This window comes from Myzus persicae, unplaced genomic scaffold (assembly GCF_001856785.1).
Source record: "Myzus persicae strain clone G006 unplaced genomic scaffold, MPER_G0061.0, whole genome shotgun sequence".
Lineage (NCBI taxonomy): Eukaryota > Metazoa > Arthropoda > Insecta > Hemiptera > Aphididae > Myzus > Myzus persicae.
The window spans coordinates 56,867-74,686 of record NW_019102023.1 but is presented as its reverse complement, the minus strand read 5'-3'; the positions used below and the strand labels follow the sequence as shown (position 1 = coordinate 74,686).

Here is a 17,820-nt window from a genome sequence, read left to right as displayed (position 1 = left end):
ATAACGATGAATTTTTTGAAAAACGCCGCAGAAAATATAAAAATAAAAAATTTTATATTGTTCACGATGTATAGAGTAGATGAAATGATTTCTACGTTCATTTTCTTTTATTTTTCATTCAATTTATTACCAACAGACATCTTTTTTTTATAAAGGAACACATTTAAAAAATGTAATTTATTTTTGGTTACAATAATAGTAAATTGTTTATTAGTTATTAATTTAAAATATTCATTACATTATGTACACTCATATGTATATACCAATTTACATATTTAAATTTTTTTATCATAAACATACCTTTGCCTTTCTTAAACTCTCAAGTGATTTTAGAATAATTGGAAAACCTAAAAAATATGATAATATATTGATACGTTTTATTTATTAATAATTCAAATTGTATACTATAATTAATGTTTTGTATGGTAAGCTATTACATTTTTTAATTTATTGTTTATGTTCCGTATTTTAAATTTCAAAATTTGTCTGTGAACACTTTTATGGTTAGGTTAGTAAATAGTGTACTAGTATCTCAGTGACTATAGTTATATTGATTGCTTGAGAAGTCGTGCCTAGTAAGCATTTAAAATTCTAAGTGAATCGATGAATGTATTAATTTTACAATGATATAATATGTGTGTTCTTTAACAAAGTTATGTGTTTAGGCTAATCACAACTTTTATTTTTCTGCTAATTTTGAGTAGTTAATATCGTGTTACAGTAAATCACCACCTAGGATACTTCTAGTAATCTATACATGACATCATTACATTACTATATAAATCTCATTAATACATTTTTCTTAAATTATATATAATTTAATTCATAATCCAATTTTAATTATTATAATTTTCGATTGTGCCTTATTGAAACTCATCTTTATAAATGAAATTGGTTGATATTCGTAAATATGACTTCAAATTCTGAATGCCGAAGAGCCTATCGTGAAAGTAAACTTGTCAAAGACGAACGTCAAACAATAAATCATTACTACAATATCCCGCTAAAAAATATCTATGATTCATTGTTTTTCCATGCAGCGAAGAAAGTATCAAGTTTTTTTTGTGGGTCTGTCATCTCATTTTTGAGAAGTATAAATAATTCAATTTTCAACTATTAGTGTGATTTATAGTAGCAAATAGTCGGTGCTACTAAGTACTAATTACTAAATTCACAGTACTTACCTACATTTAAAATCAATAAGGAAAAAAAACAAAAAAATAAAGGTATACGAAACAGTTTACTTAAACTCAGTTTTTGACCAAATTAATTTAGCTGTAATTAAAAATTGAATGGATTTTGAAACTCAGGTTCTTCACCAAAAATCTATATTAGCATTTTCTAATTTTCTATACATAATAGTGTAATTTCTAATTATTTTAGGTGTTTTAGCGTTGATTATATTTTTAAGGTTAATGTATGATACATTTTTTTGTGGGTTAAAAAGCATAAAAATTGAATACAATATTGTTCATAAGTTTTGTAACTGGAATTCAAAAAATAAAAATGAGTGTAAAGATAATTACCTACATTTTTATGAGTGACTTAAGTTGAAACTTTAATGATATTGAATATTCAAACTTATAAATTTTTATCCTCTAATTAATTTTGTTATCTGTTATTATTCAAAAATATTAAAAACTTAAAGATTCACCTATTACTTAAATTAATATCTTCTGTTTACAATTTTTTTTTTTCTAAATTTTTTTTTAAAATAATATATTTTATTCATGGTATTCAAAAAGTTTGAAAATATTATACAGTGTTCCTTGTAAGTTGTTTTTAAATAAATTTAAAAATATCAAAAATAAATATTATTTATAGATATTTTTTGTTCAATTTTCATATTTTTAAAAAATCTATAATTGAACAAAAAATAAAGATTTAAATTATTTTGTTTTATTTAAAAAAAAATATGGATTTAAATATGTTACCTTTACTCCTTATATCATTATTTTATACTCACAATGTAATTTTATTAGAAAATATTTTGATTGATTTCAAACTATCTTTAAGATATATATTCACACTAATTATTTGTCATACCCACGTCAGTATTTAATAATGAGTTATTAACAACTAGCCACTTGGTAGTAGTACTATGTGAAATAATATTATAATACAAATTATTATAAGATAAATTATGGGATATGTTATTGGAAAAACTTAATTCAACCTACCGTATTACTTATATGAAAATAAATTACTAATATAAATATACATGGTAGTTACCTAAAAAAATATCCATATGAATATATATGTTAACAAGTAACAGTTCATTTCAACACACAATCCTTTTTTTATTAAGTAATGATTTATTATTGAATCCAAGTTCAACACATATTTTACAGTGCCCAATCAATGACGAACTATACCCGACATCTAATATATACAGCAGAATTACTTCCATGGCTTATTTTTTATTTTTTCCGCGGTTTCCCTATTCAATATGAAAAACTACAACGATATGTAGATAAAATTAAAATACTTAAGGAGATGCATATTTTTTTGTAGCACGTACTAATATAATATAATCCTATTCCCGGTAATATTTTTGAATCTGTAACACAATTCTAAAATATTTGTTTTGCTTTTTTTTGTTTCAGACAATTTCAAATTGTAACTGTAGAATGAATCTGTTTAATTTGAATAGTAAGATGAACTTTAAGTTTTTGTTATCCTATACTGTGTGCAATAAATACATTTTCAAATTATTTTATTTTTTCGAATTTTCTGTTTTCGGGATGTATTGTAGTCAGTAATAACTAATATTATAAAGCATACACTTAGACATATTTAAATACAATTTTAATCATATTTTAAAAAACTGTTCTAACTTATTTTGGTGCTAAGTGTTAGTAATTACTAATACACTAAATTATTTTATTATTGACTTTGTAAAATTTAAATACCACTAGTTCAATCATATTTAAAAAGTGGAACTCTAAATATTTTTAAGATACATTTGAATTGTACTTATCTTCAGAATCAATTTAGAATTATATAAATTATATATTTATATAGTGTATAAAATTTCAAAAACTGAAATATTAAAATGTCATTTTGATTAAATTCAAAAGTAGGTATTACGCAGTACCAACTAGGTACAAGTACTTATATATAGGTGAACATAATATACAATATAAAAAAGCATTTTATAATGACCGTTCAATAGTCTAGCAACAGGTAACATTATATAATTATGAATAACACTCATTTAATTATTATTAAATTTAAAATTATAATGTAAGGTTTCTATTCCATGAAGTGTTGTTACGCGTCACTCTTTTCTAAAACACTTTAACCATGACCTCAGACTTGTTAATATTTTCTTTTACAATTCATATTTTCCTTATTGTAAATAAAATACAAATGTAAAATATTTCTATTTTCAATAACAAAAAGATACAAAAGTCTCAAACCTTCAGGTATTTGAATATTGATTTAAATTTATTTATGTTACTTTTGTGATATTGAATATTGTTGTACCGTGCCTGTAGATAATTAGAATTATACCGATCAAATAATTCGTAAATCATAAATGTCTGTTTATAACTAACATAGAGATGGAATGATGTGTCATTTATTTATAGTGATTTCACGGTTTAAAATATACATTGTATGCATAATTTAACGGCGAGTAAATTAGATTGATCATTCCAAATGTATTATGCATTTTGTCTACATTTTGAGTAACAATTAAAATATTTTTTCTTTACACTTAATTCAGATAAGTTGGAAATTTGAATATTAAAATAGACTAAAATAAATACTTTCCAAAATTATATTTTTACCACGCTGCTCAAATTTATTTTTTTTAAATTTGAATTTAAAGATATTTGCCTTTTGATACAATGGTAACATATTTGTTTTGAAAAAAAACCAATTCAGTTTGCACCATGTTATGTTACATTATAACAATCGTACTGTGATTCTTTGTATGTTTGTATTAACACAACCTCTTAAATGTATGTCAGTAAATGTTCAAACCGCAGAGAAAAAATATACTATGTATTTCTTGAATGATTTCTAACTGAAAAAAACTATGTATTTCTTGAATTATTTATAGCTGTTCATCAAATTCTTATTAATTTAACTATAAGTAACGAGATACTTATAGTATGTACAATACCGTACAACGTAATCGTAATATAAATAATACAAACTTTTTTTAACATTTTTATTTTGTATCATTTATAAATGATATTATAATATTATTTTCAATTTTGTAAATATCATTATAATATTTAATTTATTGTATACAATAATAAAATATTTACAATCACAGAAAATTGTACTTGATAATATTATTATCACGATGTAGAAAGCAATTTTGAACGATTAATTCAGCACATGAAGTCCGGGAAACGAAACTAATTTGACCATTTTTAATTGTTTTACCCTTATAGAACGCCCGAAAAGTATAGGTACTGAAATATCTTATAATAAGTTTTTGTTTGCAAATCAAGAAAATGCTTTAAGGTTTTCATGATTTTATATATAATAAAAAAACTATTCTATGTATCATTATACTTTAATGGTTTTATGTTTGTATTAAGTAGATATTAACTATTAAAATTTTTAATGGCATTACTAACTGTTGTCTCTTACAATTATTAATGCTTATTAAATATTGGTAACCATATATTTTATTGTTACCATATTACGATATATTATTAAAACTAAAGTGAACTATTAATTCACATTTGAATAACTTACATTAAAAAACGGGGAAAGTGCACCTGACGTTAGTAGTACACCTTGCGTTATTGAATAGATCACAGTAATGTAATGGATGTGTTAAATGTAAATTTAATGATCAATTGTTGTATTAGCTATGTACCTATAAGAAAATCATATAATAAGCAGATTCAGTCAATAAGGATATTTTATTGTATATTTAAAATTGGTATTCTTAGTATTTATTTTTCTATTGGTAATACGGTAGTTTGAGACAATTAGTCTATATATTTTAAAAATTGTATTGTGTGTTGAAATAATAATTTAAATAATAGTGGAATGTATCAGATTATTTAACGTTTAATATTTTCTGAATAACAATATGAAGGGCTCCCTGCAACAACCAGACAAGTCCATATTTTGACAACATATTTTAATGTATGAAGATAATAATCGGAATTGTATGGATGGTATGCCATTACAAAGGTATTACTTCTATGAAAATGATTTCATGTAAAATTAATTTTCTGAAATATTGTGATTTGTCTGGTTGCAGCACTGATCCCTTACAAAATAACAGAAATTCGTTAAACTAAACGTTTGAATATATTATAATGTACAAATTAATACAAAATTCGAACTTGGATCGCTCATAAAAAATGCCAGTTACATTATATTGAACTTTTTGTCTAAATTTCATCAAAAAAATGTATTAGAAATCAATTAATTTTTAAGGCTTAGGTGTCAACATTATTAATAAACACTCAAATCGTAGTAAATGAATTGAATAAATTGTAATTCATCTCAAGTCTTGGATTTCAATCAAAGTAAAAATAGATGTATCAATATATCACAATATATCAGTTATGAGTTAGGTATCGAATAATCTTAATCCAAGTAATTTCTTGAATTACCTTATTATTCTGAAAGAATCTAAGCCGCTCAACATACCTCTTCTTTGTTTTGCATGAACATATCTGTATACGCATCCAACGAGGTTTATTGTGTTGTCAGTGATTTTTTTTAAACGTACTTGTAAGTTGTGCATGTTGTACAACCACAATACCTTTTGGCATTTGGGTTCTCTGCCATAAATTATATCTGCAGCTACGCACCCCCAGAACGACCATTTCAACTTATAAACCGCTGTCGGGTTCAATGTAAAATGAATTTGCTTAAATGTTTCGGCCATATTATATACCTATAAATCTACAATACGTTTAAAATTATTTCCGTGCCATCTACTTGTAATCAACCTGGATTCATTTGGTTAGATGATTACATTTTTGGTGATTTACTATTATTATTTTAAAGTTACAAATTAATATTATGTTTACCAAAGCATTGGCATCGAAATTATTATTTATGTACTATTATTTTATTACAAATGACAATATTTTAAGAAGTAAAATTTGTTTTGAATTTACGGATTTATTGTTATGTTATATTTGTATTTAAATCACTTAATTAAGTTATACAGATGTACATATTATGACTCTATGAGCTGCAAAATAGTCCAATTACATTTATTTTTATACTTGTATTTAATTGGATTTAATAAAAAAATGATAGGTCACGTTTAATGGTATTACGACTCAATGTTATACAAATCTAATTCATAAATCATGACTAAAAAATCAAATACAAATAAAAGTTTGTTTAATTTTTATTTAATATCACATTTTTTATGTACTTTTGCGGATCGTTAAAAGAAATAAAAATCACTAATTCATTACAACTAAAAATTGACTTATTATTTCATATAATATTTGAAGGTCACATCTTGATGTATATAGGTTATAACTACTGAAAAACAATTCTAAAACTCTCATAAACGACATACTTTTTATCGGTTTTATAGCTTTTATTAATATATTTTCATTTCTCAAAACATACTATTTAATGTAAACAAAACAAAACAAATACATTAATTATGCATTATTCAAGTCGATGTCGAACATAACAAAAATAATATAATATTATGAGGTTTTTTCCGTAAGTACGAATATATCAGATCATAATATTATGATGTTTAATAATTGAATAATTCTAGGTATGATTTTTATAAATTCTCCTAATATATTATTACTGTTTTTTTATTTTTCTTAAATAAATACTTCAAATTTGAATAAATATTCGTTGTAAAAACTATCCTAAATTTTAATCTTACAAATAACTATAGATTACATTGCTAAATTATTATCATAATATTTATATGTGGAATATATTAATATGTTTCCTATATTTGTGCTACTATACTTTTAAGATATTATGGTTACAATTTAAAAGTCATATTTTATGTGAATACATGTGGCTATAGATCTTTGTAAACAACTTTGATGTTTTTACAACTTACTAAGACATTTTTTCAGGAATTCTATATTACTATATATACTATAATATAGAAACTAACGATTTAGCATATCTAATGTAGTATACATTTACGTATAAAAGCACATTAAAAAATGTTTGAAATAAAAATAATATTAAAGAAGTATGTATGTAACTAATAATAATATTGTGTGTATAATATTTATATTAAAGATAAACGCTTAATCATACATATTATATTAGCATTATTACTATTATAGTTTATTCTTAGTTAGTATATATAGTATCGATGGTCCCGTTATGATTCTACTAATTTATTTCGATCGGGGTTGGTCATACATTAAATTTACAAAAGGTCATACTGATGATAAATGACCACAGAGTTGTAAAATAAGTCAGATAAACCTGGCAGACTTAGAGATTCTAAAGCCATTCATCGTAATTTACCTAACCCTAAAATGACATTGGTAAAATGTGTTCGTGTAACGCACTATCAGTCATCAGACATACGTAATGTATTCATCGTGATATATTACGAAACTCATCCTTTTAATACAATTTAAGGGATACCGAGTGTAAAATTGTATTGATTGGGTCCACTGATTCCGATAAGTCGATGTTCATTCAATGCGTTTAAATAGGTCGAAAAGGTTTTTAGATATTATTTGTACTGTGAGAAGGAAAGAGAAATATTTTAGACCGTTACTATTATAGATGTGCCATTAACGATTTTTCAATGATATTACTCCTGAGTTAAGCCTTAAGGTTGGATTTAGAGTTTAAATAATTTCTAATATAGTTTAATTTAGCTAAAATGCAAAATTATCTTAATTTTCGGAGTACAATAACTTAATCCTATTAACTTACATAATATCTCTACAATTCCTAAAATAATATAGAATAATAGGTATACGTTTTACTTGCGATTTTCTGCCACAATATAAGCCACATACGAATAAGAGCCCCCAGTTAATTACTTCATAATATCTTGTTTATTTTGCTTCACGTTAGATGATTAATTTATATCACTGGTTATTATTTATCTATATTTATTAATTTTACTCGATTAAATAACGTTTTTTTTCACGATAATAAATAATAATTATACAATTTTGCCCATTGGTACAATAACACAGTTTAACCATAAAACCTAAAAATCACAATTGGTATATTCGTATAGAACTATTATCAATATTCTTTCAGTCAAATAATTTACGTTTATAGAGTTTATGATTCAGAATATATGACATTTATACAACAAAATGTGAACAACGACTGGAATCTAATATTATGTAAAACAATATTATGTTATTTAATACATTTCATGAACAGTCTCAACATGTCTAGCCGATCATCCTGGTTATCTCTATTCAATAGGTGACCGAACTGATTTCACTTTGAATGAACTAACCAAGACACCATGTACATGACGAATATAGAAGTTATATTATAAATTAAGCTATCACATACCCTGAAGATTCCCTGCAATATTGTATGCGTTTACAGTAAGAAAACTATATTAGAGATTACAGGTCTTATATTGTATACAAGCCCTGATATATTATGCATCTAAATTAATTAATTAACTTTAACAATATCATTAAAACCTATATGATTTGATTTTAGGAATGTAAAAATATATTTATCTAAATTTTTTAATTTGTTGGTAATCAATACAACACTTTTTAAGTCAATACAACTGATAAAAAAAAGGTAGTTATAGAATTAATCTAATTTATGACACGTCCAACTTGTTAAAAGTGTGATGATTGGTTACTCTGCTTAAGGTACAAATAAGTATATAGGTATTATATTGTGATGGCAAGGAGCTAGTTGATAAGTTTTAGTATGAAGACAAAAACTCTGTAGAAACACTTAACTTAAATGATTGTTAAATAAAAATTAAAAATGGTAAATAAAACTATTTAAATTAAATTAATTTTATTCTTTATGCAAACAAACCCATCACTCTCTCGGCATATCATATATAGTTAATAAAATTATGTATAAGTTATAATAATACCTGCAGATTTATAGCAGACATTTAATTGTATTATGCTCTGTTGGTCGTCGAGAGTGTGTTGTGTATATACCTACATTATATTTTGATATGATCTTAAAATATACCTAGGACAATTTTAAATCAATTTTAAATCACAATGAATAAAGTAATAGTTATTAACTGTTGTTTAATTTAATTTAAATTGTAACACAACAGGTGGATTTACTGCAATTCAAACAATATTCATTCAATATTTATATACGTGTATAACAATTTTATACGTGGGTATTCGAATTTCAATACGTAAGTAGGTAATGGGTTCTATACATTACAGGGTTTTAACTTTTAACTTTTAACATACTCCCATACTACTAAAAATATGGAATTAACCGTTGTTCATTTTTGTCTATTTAAAATAGATTCAAAATTGTTTTCAACTTTTAATAATTCACAAAAAAAATTTAATTAATTCTTTATTAATATGTTAGCATAATCAGTATGGTAATTTTTTTTTTTTTTACAAAAGTTTAATTATTTGAAAATATTTTAGCAGTTTACTTTTTATTTTACTGTTTATATTACAGTATCAAATATGTGATTATTATTATGCAAGGATGTTTTAAACAATATATTTTTGTGCTATTTTATATATTATTAATGCATACATATATATTATACTTTAAAATATTTAATTTCATTCAACTTTGGTACAAATTTGATATGTACAAAGTCATATAAATATGTCTGGGTAAAATATACTTCTTTCTTGTCTTTTTAATGTTTTATACTAAACATAGATTAATGATTATAAATATTACCTGAATATTTACCATATTTTTTGTTTTAGTCTAGATAATATGCAGATGTGTCGATAATGCTAGTTACAACATTTTACCATAAAAATAACATTAAAATGTCAATTGGTTTTAAATTACCATGTCAATTGTTTTTGAATAATCAAACAACTTTTTTTATTCAAAATTTACAATTATATTTAAACATTTTAAACTAAACTAATTCAAGTAACAAAGAAGAACAGTGTATAATAGTTATAATTTTATGAGTGAAAAATAATAAATATAGGTACATTAAAAAAAAAAAAATAGTCAAAAACTGGTTATTTGGTCAATATGTAGTTTTGAATTTTGAGTGAAATTATTATATTATTATTTCTTTTTTAAAAACAAAATAAATTTAATCAAATTCATTTTTAATGAAAAATATGCAAATATTGATGGTTTCAATATTAATGAAATATGAAATTGGTGTATTATAATATACCTAGGTACTATTTATATGAAGTTCTCATTAAATTGTGATGTCTCTCAACTTCATACTTATCAATTTTAAGATTTAAAATTTTACAATTTTGATTTTAAAATTAATCTTTGAAAACTAAATTTTGACTTGAGCTTTGCATTTTAAAAATATATTTTTTCTTTGTATTTTGGCATGATTTGTAATACACACCACATCATAAATATTGTGTAAGGGAGAAGAGAGAAAAAGTTCTGCAATATCAACTGAGCAAAAAATACACAAAACTTTTGTACGGAAAATTGAGAATTCATAACATACATTTTGTTAGCAATAAACACATATTTATGTAATTATGAATAATTTTTCATTGAGAAAATCACTTTGTAATTTTTTTCTATGATTTAAAAATATATAAAAGGTTAAGAGACTTATTTATTACACGATGAATTGGTTGGTGTTTGTAACTATGTAACTGCAACCACTAAATAGTAAAATGGAGTGAAAATGTATCACGAAAATTCAACACAAAAAATGTTTTGGAGTGTGAAACAAATAAAATATTATGATTTTATATATATATATATTATATATATATATTATATATATATATTATATATATATATTATATATACATATATATGTATGTATATTATATAAATATCATAAAGTTGTTATCATACTTCAAAAGCTATTAAAACTTAAATAAAATTCATCTAAAAAGAAACATCTACTGTTTCGAGGAAGGCATTAATAATATTGCCATTGTTCAGAATATCTGCTTTTATCTCGAAAACTATTTTATTTTATTGTAAAATAAAACACGAGCTCAAAAAAATATTTAATTAGTTCTAAAAAAAAAATTATTGTTAACAAGCGTTTTATCTTCAACAATCCGTAACTCGGGGTGAATAAAATAAAAATTAAATTTTTAACAGTTAACAAAATTAATTTGGCGGTAGGTACTTAAATATTGAAAAACATAACAAAAAGAAAAATTTTTAGTTAAAATAAAAAAATAAATAAAATCAGGTGTACTTATTTAAATTTCAAAACTTTTTTTTAAGTTTAATTTATAGTTAGGCTTATTTCTCATTATAAAATAGCATTACCTTTATAAACGAGTACCTATTATAATAACTATTAGTAGTAGATAAATACCTCTTTTATTGGTCTGAAACCGACAATTATGGACATAAGCTATTGCTGGGATTATGGATTTTTGTGTGGTTGGTACTGTTGGTAAGGCAACTCGTGCATGTGTGTCAATGTTTTTACCACTGTTGTGGTCACCCATCCGGGAGCTAGTGGCAGTGGATGGTGTGTACTCTCAATAACGTTGCGTGACCGATTGCAGCAACCACGCTACGCCACTTCAAGTCACTACTATATTATTTTTGCTTGTATTATAAACTGCGTTTCTTCAGTATCATATTTTCTAACTAAATCAAAGATTACAAAGTAGTGATTTTATTAGAATAAACAAATAATACAATTTAGGAAATCGCATAAGGTCACTTAATGACAAAAATAAATAAAAAGTGACTTTTTTTCAAGATAAGAGTGTCTAAATATATTGCATTAGGAATTATTGATGATTTCAACGAAGTTAAATTTTAAAGTAAGTTTATTGATTTGAAAAACGACCAGTTTAAAGCAACATTTTACTTAATGACGTAATTGTTATTACTACATTTCATCAATTTTCAAGATTATCTTAAAAAGAGAACGTTTTGGCTTAAGTTATGGAATAGTTTAATTTGAGTACATTGACGTTGTCGTATATACAATTCTTAAAATAATACTATTTTTAAAACAAAAAATTAGAACTATTGTTCTTAAAATATTTAAAAAAAAATTATTTTTAAAATGTTTCAGATTTGTATATTATCACACAAAAAAGTATACTAATATATAAATATTGGTAATTTCTTGAATGCGCCAATAAGAAAAACAAATTATAACAATAATATTTCTGAATTTGTAATTAAGTTAATAACACTGTTTCTAGTTTGTTACAACATAATTAAAACATACAAGAGACTGGTGTGTTACGGTGGTTGGCCGCAGTCACTGTTCTGAGGTCAAGCATTAGCAAAAGCAAACGGATGTGTGATCACCCGGATTTCAAGTGACGAATCTTCGCCACATATACACGTGTTTCAAACCAACCGTGCCCTCCCTTACGCTAAAAACTGACTAATTATTCTACTTCAGAGTTCAGGCTAATGATTTCAGATGTTAAATCTTAAACCCACTAAGAAAAAAATATGCTATCATATTTTTCTTGAATTTTAATGAATATTAGTAGATATGAATGTATTACATATTGACTAAAATTGAAAAAACAAATAATAATAATATTAAAGAAAATTATTTTTGAGTATTATCTACATAATAATATACATGTTAAAGGCCCAGTAGATTAGTTTTCAAAATAAAATATTTATACATGAGATCACATTACTATACGCATTACTCACAGTCACAACACTTTAACTTTCGTCTACATCCAGAAACTAAAATTAAATCATTTTATTTAATACATTTTAAATATCAAACATAAAAAAAGAAGATTATTTCGCATGTTTAGATAATACTTTTTAAAGATATAGTGTTATTATTATGATTTTCTTAAACTATTTTTAAGAAGTATAATTTAATTTAATGATTATTTTCTTTAAATTGACTAACATCATTGTTGTTTCAAGGTTCGATAGAGTATTAGAAATTCTATATTTACTTTGGTTATACTAACAAGACGTATCGAAGATAGCTTAACCAATAAATATAGAAGTACAAATATTAGTTATACTTAACTAGTAGATTATTTGATTTTAATAATAACTTCAATATACAATATAATATGTAGGTATATAATATAAATAACACATATATAGTTTATTTCATGTGTCTTTCCATTATTATCGTTAAAACTAATACTTGATAAAAGCCTTAAGTAATAAAAATTATTAAATCTTCAAAAACCTGAGCAGCCATTTGGCAAAGAAAATAATTCGGTTTACAGTTACAATTTACTAATGAAGATTTATGATTAGAAATAACGTTGCCACTAAATAACTTTTACTTTGAATTAAAAATAAAATCATATGTTAAAAGATAATTTTATGGATAGTTCTAAAAGCTTCAAAAGTTCTTACCGTAAATTGATTAACACGCTCACATGAAATAACTTTGTTTATATATTAATTTATGGCTTTTGAACTGTAATGTGCGAACAAAAAATGTTCATGAAATAAAAATAATCAAAATAATCGCATAAAATTAAACGAGTAAAATTTAAATTGATAAATGAAATATTTAAAAAATAAACCAATCATCGTCTTTGACGAATAATTGAATTGTGTTTTTTAAATTATTATTGAATTTATATTATTATTAAAATGATTTATAATTATAATTTTTAATTATGCTATTATTAAGCTTCGGTGACAAGGGCCATTATTTATTAGTTGTATGCATTAGAATTAAGTTTTTCTTTTTAAATAAGCGCTTTTAAACAAAATCTTCATATTGTGACAAATAAACCAACGGTTTTATTCAAATTAATATATTCAGTCAAATACAATAATAAAATACATATTAAAAAAAAATGAGATCATTAAAATACGAGCTGTTTCTTATAGCAGTTATAACGAAAAGCTTGGTATTATAATATTACGTCGTATAATGTATAATTTTATTCATTAAAAGTTCTGGTATCCGATTCACAAAAAAATTGATCAAACTATATAATTTTATTTTGTTTCCACGAATGTATAAATTATAGGTGTTTCCAAAGTAATTTCAGTCAGTACGTAAACTGCATATTTTCATACAAATGATTTTTTTATTATTTATATAATAATATGTTGAAAAATAAAAATACTTAAACTCAGATAACAAAAAAAGTACCTAGCAGGTAACCACTCTGCTGTATAGTTGGTTCGAATGACCTCACCGTTGAGAAATCAGTAACTTTAATATATGTACTTTTGTCATTCATTTAAACTCAATGATAAATCGAAAAACGTTTCTAAACGAAGGTGGCATATTTATAATGTTAGTGTTTTTAAAGCAACTTATTTTACTACTAGTAGATTGACTTATTTTTTGCCAAAAATATAGCATTTGAATATGTCATTGTAGGTACGTTTAAAATATAATAATACACGTTATTAGTTTTAAGTAATCCACTAAACAAAGTACGTTGTTATGTTCTACTGAACTTGTTTATGTGCACTAATGTTTTTAATATTATAAAACCATTATTGTAAAGACTAGTCATACTCGACCTGAGACCTAGCCACATGTGGCATTGTGGCTAGCCAGACGCTTAATGCAGCTCGAAAAAAATTATGTATTTATAATTTTTAACTATACAATAAATCATACATTTATTTTTAATCTTTTTAAATTCACATAGCCCTTACTTAGTACCCTAATTACCATGTTAAATTAGGTAAATTGCCTCTCCCAAAAAAGGTCACAGTCATATACTACGTAAATATTGCGTTCAGGGTATGTTTGAAGCTTGAAACGCTCTGAGTTATTCTATTAATTCTAGCCATAAAACAATTGAAATATCAGTAAAAATCTATGATGGAAATGGAAATAAAAACATGTATAGTTACAAGTAAAAATGTCTAAATTGCGAACTAAAAAGAATGACTCGTTTAGAATATTTTTTGCGGGAATAAATTATCATATACAGTGTTATCAGTTATTTAATTACTCATTTTTAACCATACCTACCAATATTAATACAGTTAGTTTGCGGGTCTATCTCTGAAGAATGGGAATGAAAATGTTGATTTTTCGAAAATTATATTCCTAGACGCAATTTACTAGTACATAAAATATAGGTGGCCAGCCGAAATTTACATTTTAATATTTTATTATGCATAAAATATACACGGGCCGAAATGTACACAAAAAATTAAAAATATGGTACGCAATTTATATATTGGGTTAGGTAATGTAACAAAAATATTATGTATGTAGCCCAAGCGAAAAAAATGTTTAGTATGGCTGGTATTAAAATAACATTACCGGTACTACAATAATATATATTGAGTCGAACATTTTGGAGTACAGTCAAAACTCTTTATAACGAATCTGAAGTGACCAAGAGATTTATTTCGTTATAGAGAGTTTTCGTAATAGAGAGGGTTAAAAAAAAAACAAAATTTTAATTATTTATGTATAAAGGTATGTACCTATGTAATATTATATATCAAACACATCATTATTTTTACATTATTTTATATATATTTACGTATTATATTTAATTATTATTATTATTATACATACTTATTAAATATAATTTAATTTTTATACTATACATATTTATACCTTATTTAAAATTGTCTGTCATCTTAGTTTGGACTTTTTTATTCGGCATTATTGCCGATTATTTTTATAGTTTATATATGTAATAGATACGATAACACGTAAATTGTATTATGAAACATAAAATATTGTTTCGTTATTGAGAGTGACTAATACGTTATAGAGAATGAATTGTCTAATGGGTTATATAGCAAACCAACCATTATTATGTAATGTTTACGTTATATAGAGTTTTTCGTTGTAAAGAGTTTCGTTATAAAGAGTTTTGACTGTATTTTCCATCTAATTTTAAGAGTGAAATTATTTCTGGTATTTAGTAATGATGCTAAATAATATATACAAATATAATATAACCTAGATTAAAATGTTCTGATGAATTTTCGTGCCACTTATCCCACGGAAAGCCATTGGATTTGCACATTATAATTATTGATAAAACGGTTTTACGACATTGTGGTTGAACTACATTTTTTACTTTACTAAAACTTAAATAATTCGTCTTTTGTAGAATTTGAGTAGGTATCGACATGGAAAAATAAAAAAAGCTTACCATTTTATTAAAAAAAAATAAAAATAGTGAAATATCGTCAAGATGGAAAATATTTCAACGAATTGCAATGGAAATGTACTAAAAATATTACATTAAAATAGTATTTTGTTTTTACAAATAAAAATTGTTCATCTTTTTGAAGTGCAAACAAAAAACAAGAGAGGAATTAAAATAATAACAACCATCTATTTGAATACTTATCATATTAATATTCATGAAAATATGTATTTTTATAGATAGCCATGATATAGGTACTCAAATTTTAGATAATTATCTAAAAATGTGGCACTTTTTGTATTTCTAATATATTTTTAGTACTTTAAACTTAAGATTTATTTAAACAATTAGTTTTAAATTAAGTTTTACTTACGTATATAGTACTAGTTTTTATTAAAACCATTTATTGCTAATACCAATCATTGACAAAATTAGAATTTTATTTTGATAACACACATGAAACAATTAATATATTATGGTTGTAAAAAAAAAAAACATTGCATAAACGTATGTACAAAATAAATATACTAATTGTCTTCATGTTATTTCAAAAATATAAATTAACATTCGTTTTCAATTGACGTATAATGTATAATTATCTTAACGAGAACTAATTGAATTATTAATGTTTAATAGTAAATTGTTAATTAATTTAATTAGTTTTTTTTTTAGTTAGGTATGATAAAAAGTTTCATATTCACATATCTAGTTAACTTTTAATGTTTTGGCTCAGCTAGAGCTTCAATTTTTTTCAACGTTTTGGACTCCTTCCCGAAATATAATATTAACTCTTATTTCCAATAAACACGATTAACAATAACGTTTATTGTTTTATTTTGTTTTCTGTTATTATTAAAAGACTAAACTTTGAAATAATATAAAATTACATTGTTGGTTTAAAACTTGCTTATGCATTAGATATTGAGTCGGTGCTAAATATGCAGACTAATTGTTTTCAATTATTCATAAAATAAGCGTATTCACTAATTAAATAAATCTTGTATGTAAAACCAATACAAAATAACAAATATATTATTAATTAAGAAAAGGTATACGTGTATATGTATTTTATTGCATAATATCAATTTACTGAATAACCAAATACGAATATTGTTTATACCTACCATTATATGTAGTTATACTCAATTTTTAATGCTGCATAATATTCTCCCGGAAAAAAAGATACAGAAAATATGTACAGTTATAAATTTAAAATGTATGTTCTTCATTCACAACAAAATATAAAACTGTTTTACATAATAAGTACTTTTTCGAACAAAATATTGTGTATTTATTTTTTATTGAGTTTTTTATTTTTGCAGCGCTCCTGCACATTTTACAATCCAAATCCCACAACTTCAAATACGTAAAAAAAAATGAGTGTTTTAGTTAGTTAATGTGAATAAACATGTTTAACGTAAAATATTATATAAATACAATGCAAATAACAATACACAAATAAATATATTATTTATTAATTCTTGTACCTCAAAAATAAAGGTAGCTCGTATATACTATGTACTTACTAATAAAATATAAACACGGAGATTGAGCCATAAAATATTAACATGTCATGGCTTATGACGTCGTTTTAAATTAAACGCAAAAGGCCTGGTTAGCACCTGACATGTGTATGTGGACGATTACGATT

At 23.9% G+C, this 17,820-nt stretch overlaps 1 protein-coding gene across 2 annotated transcripts in view; it reads left to right on the top strand.

The window, feature by feature from the left end:
• LOC111031020 overlaps positions 1–17,820 on the top strand; it is a 73,793-nt gene that overhangs the window by 1,307 nt on the left and 54,666 nt on the right. The window contains exon 2 of one of the 2 annotated variants that reach the window (XM_022310798.1): positions 2,607–2,652. The exons of the other annotated variant lie outside the window; for it this stretch is intronic. Coding sequence (XP_022166490.1) covers positions 2,631–2,652 — 22 coding nt within the window. The 5' untranslated portion in view covers positions 2,607–2,630. The remainder of the gene's footprint in view (positions 1–2,606; positions 2,653–17,820) is intronic. 2 annotated transcript variants of the gene reach the window in all.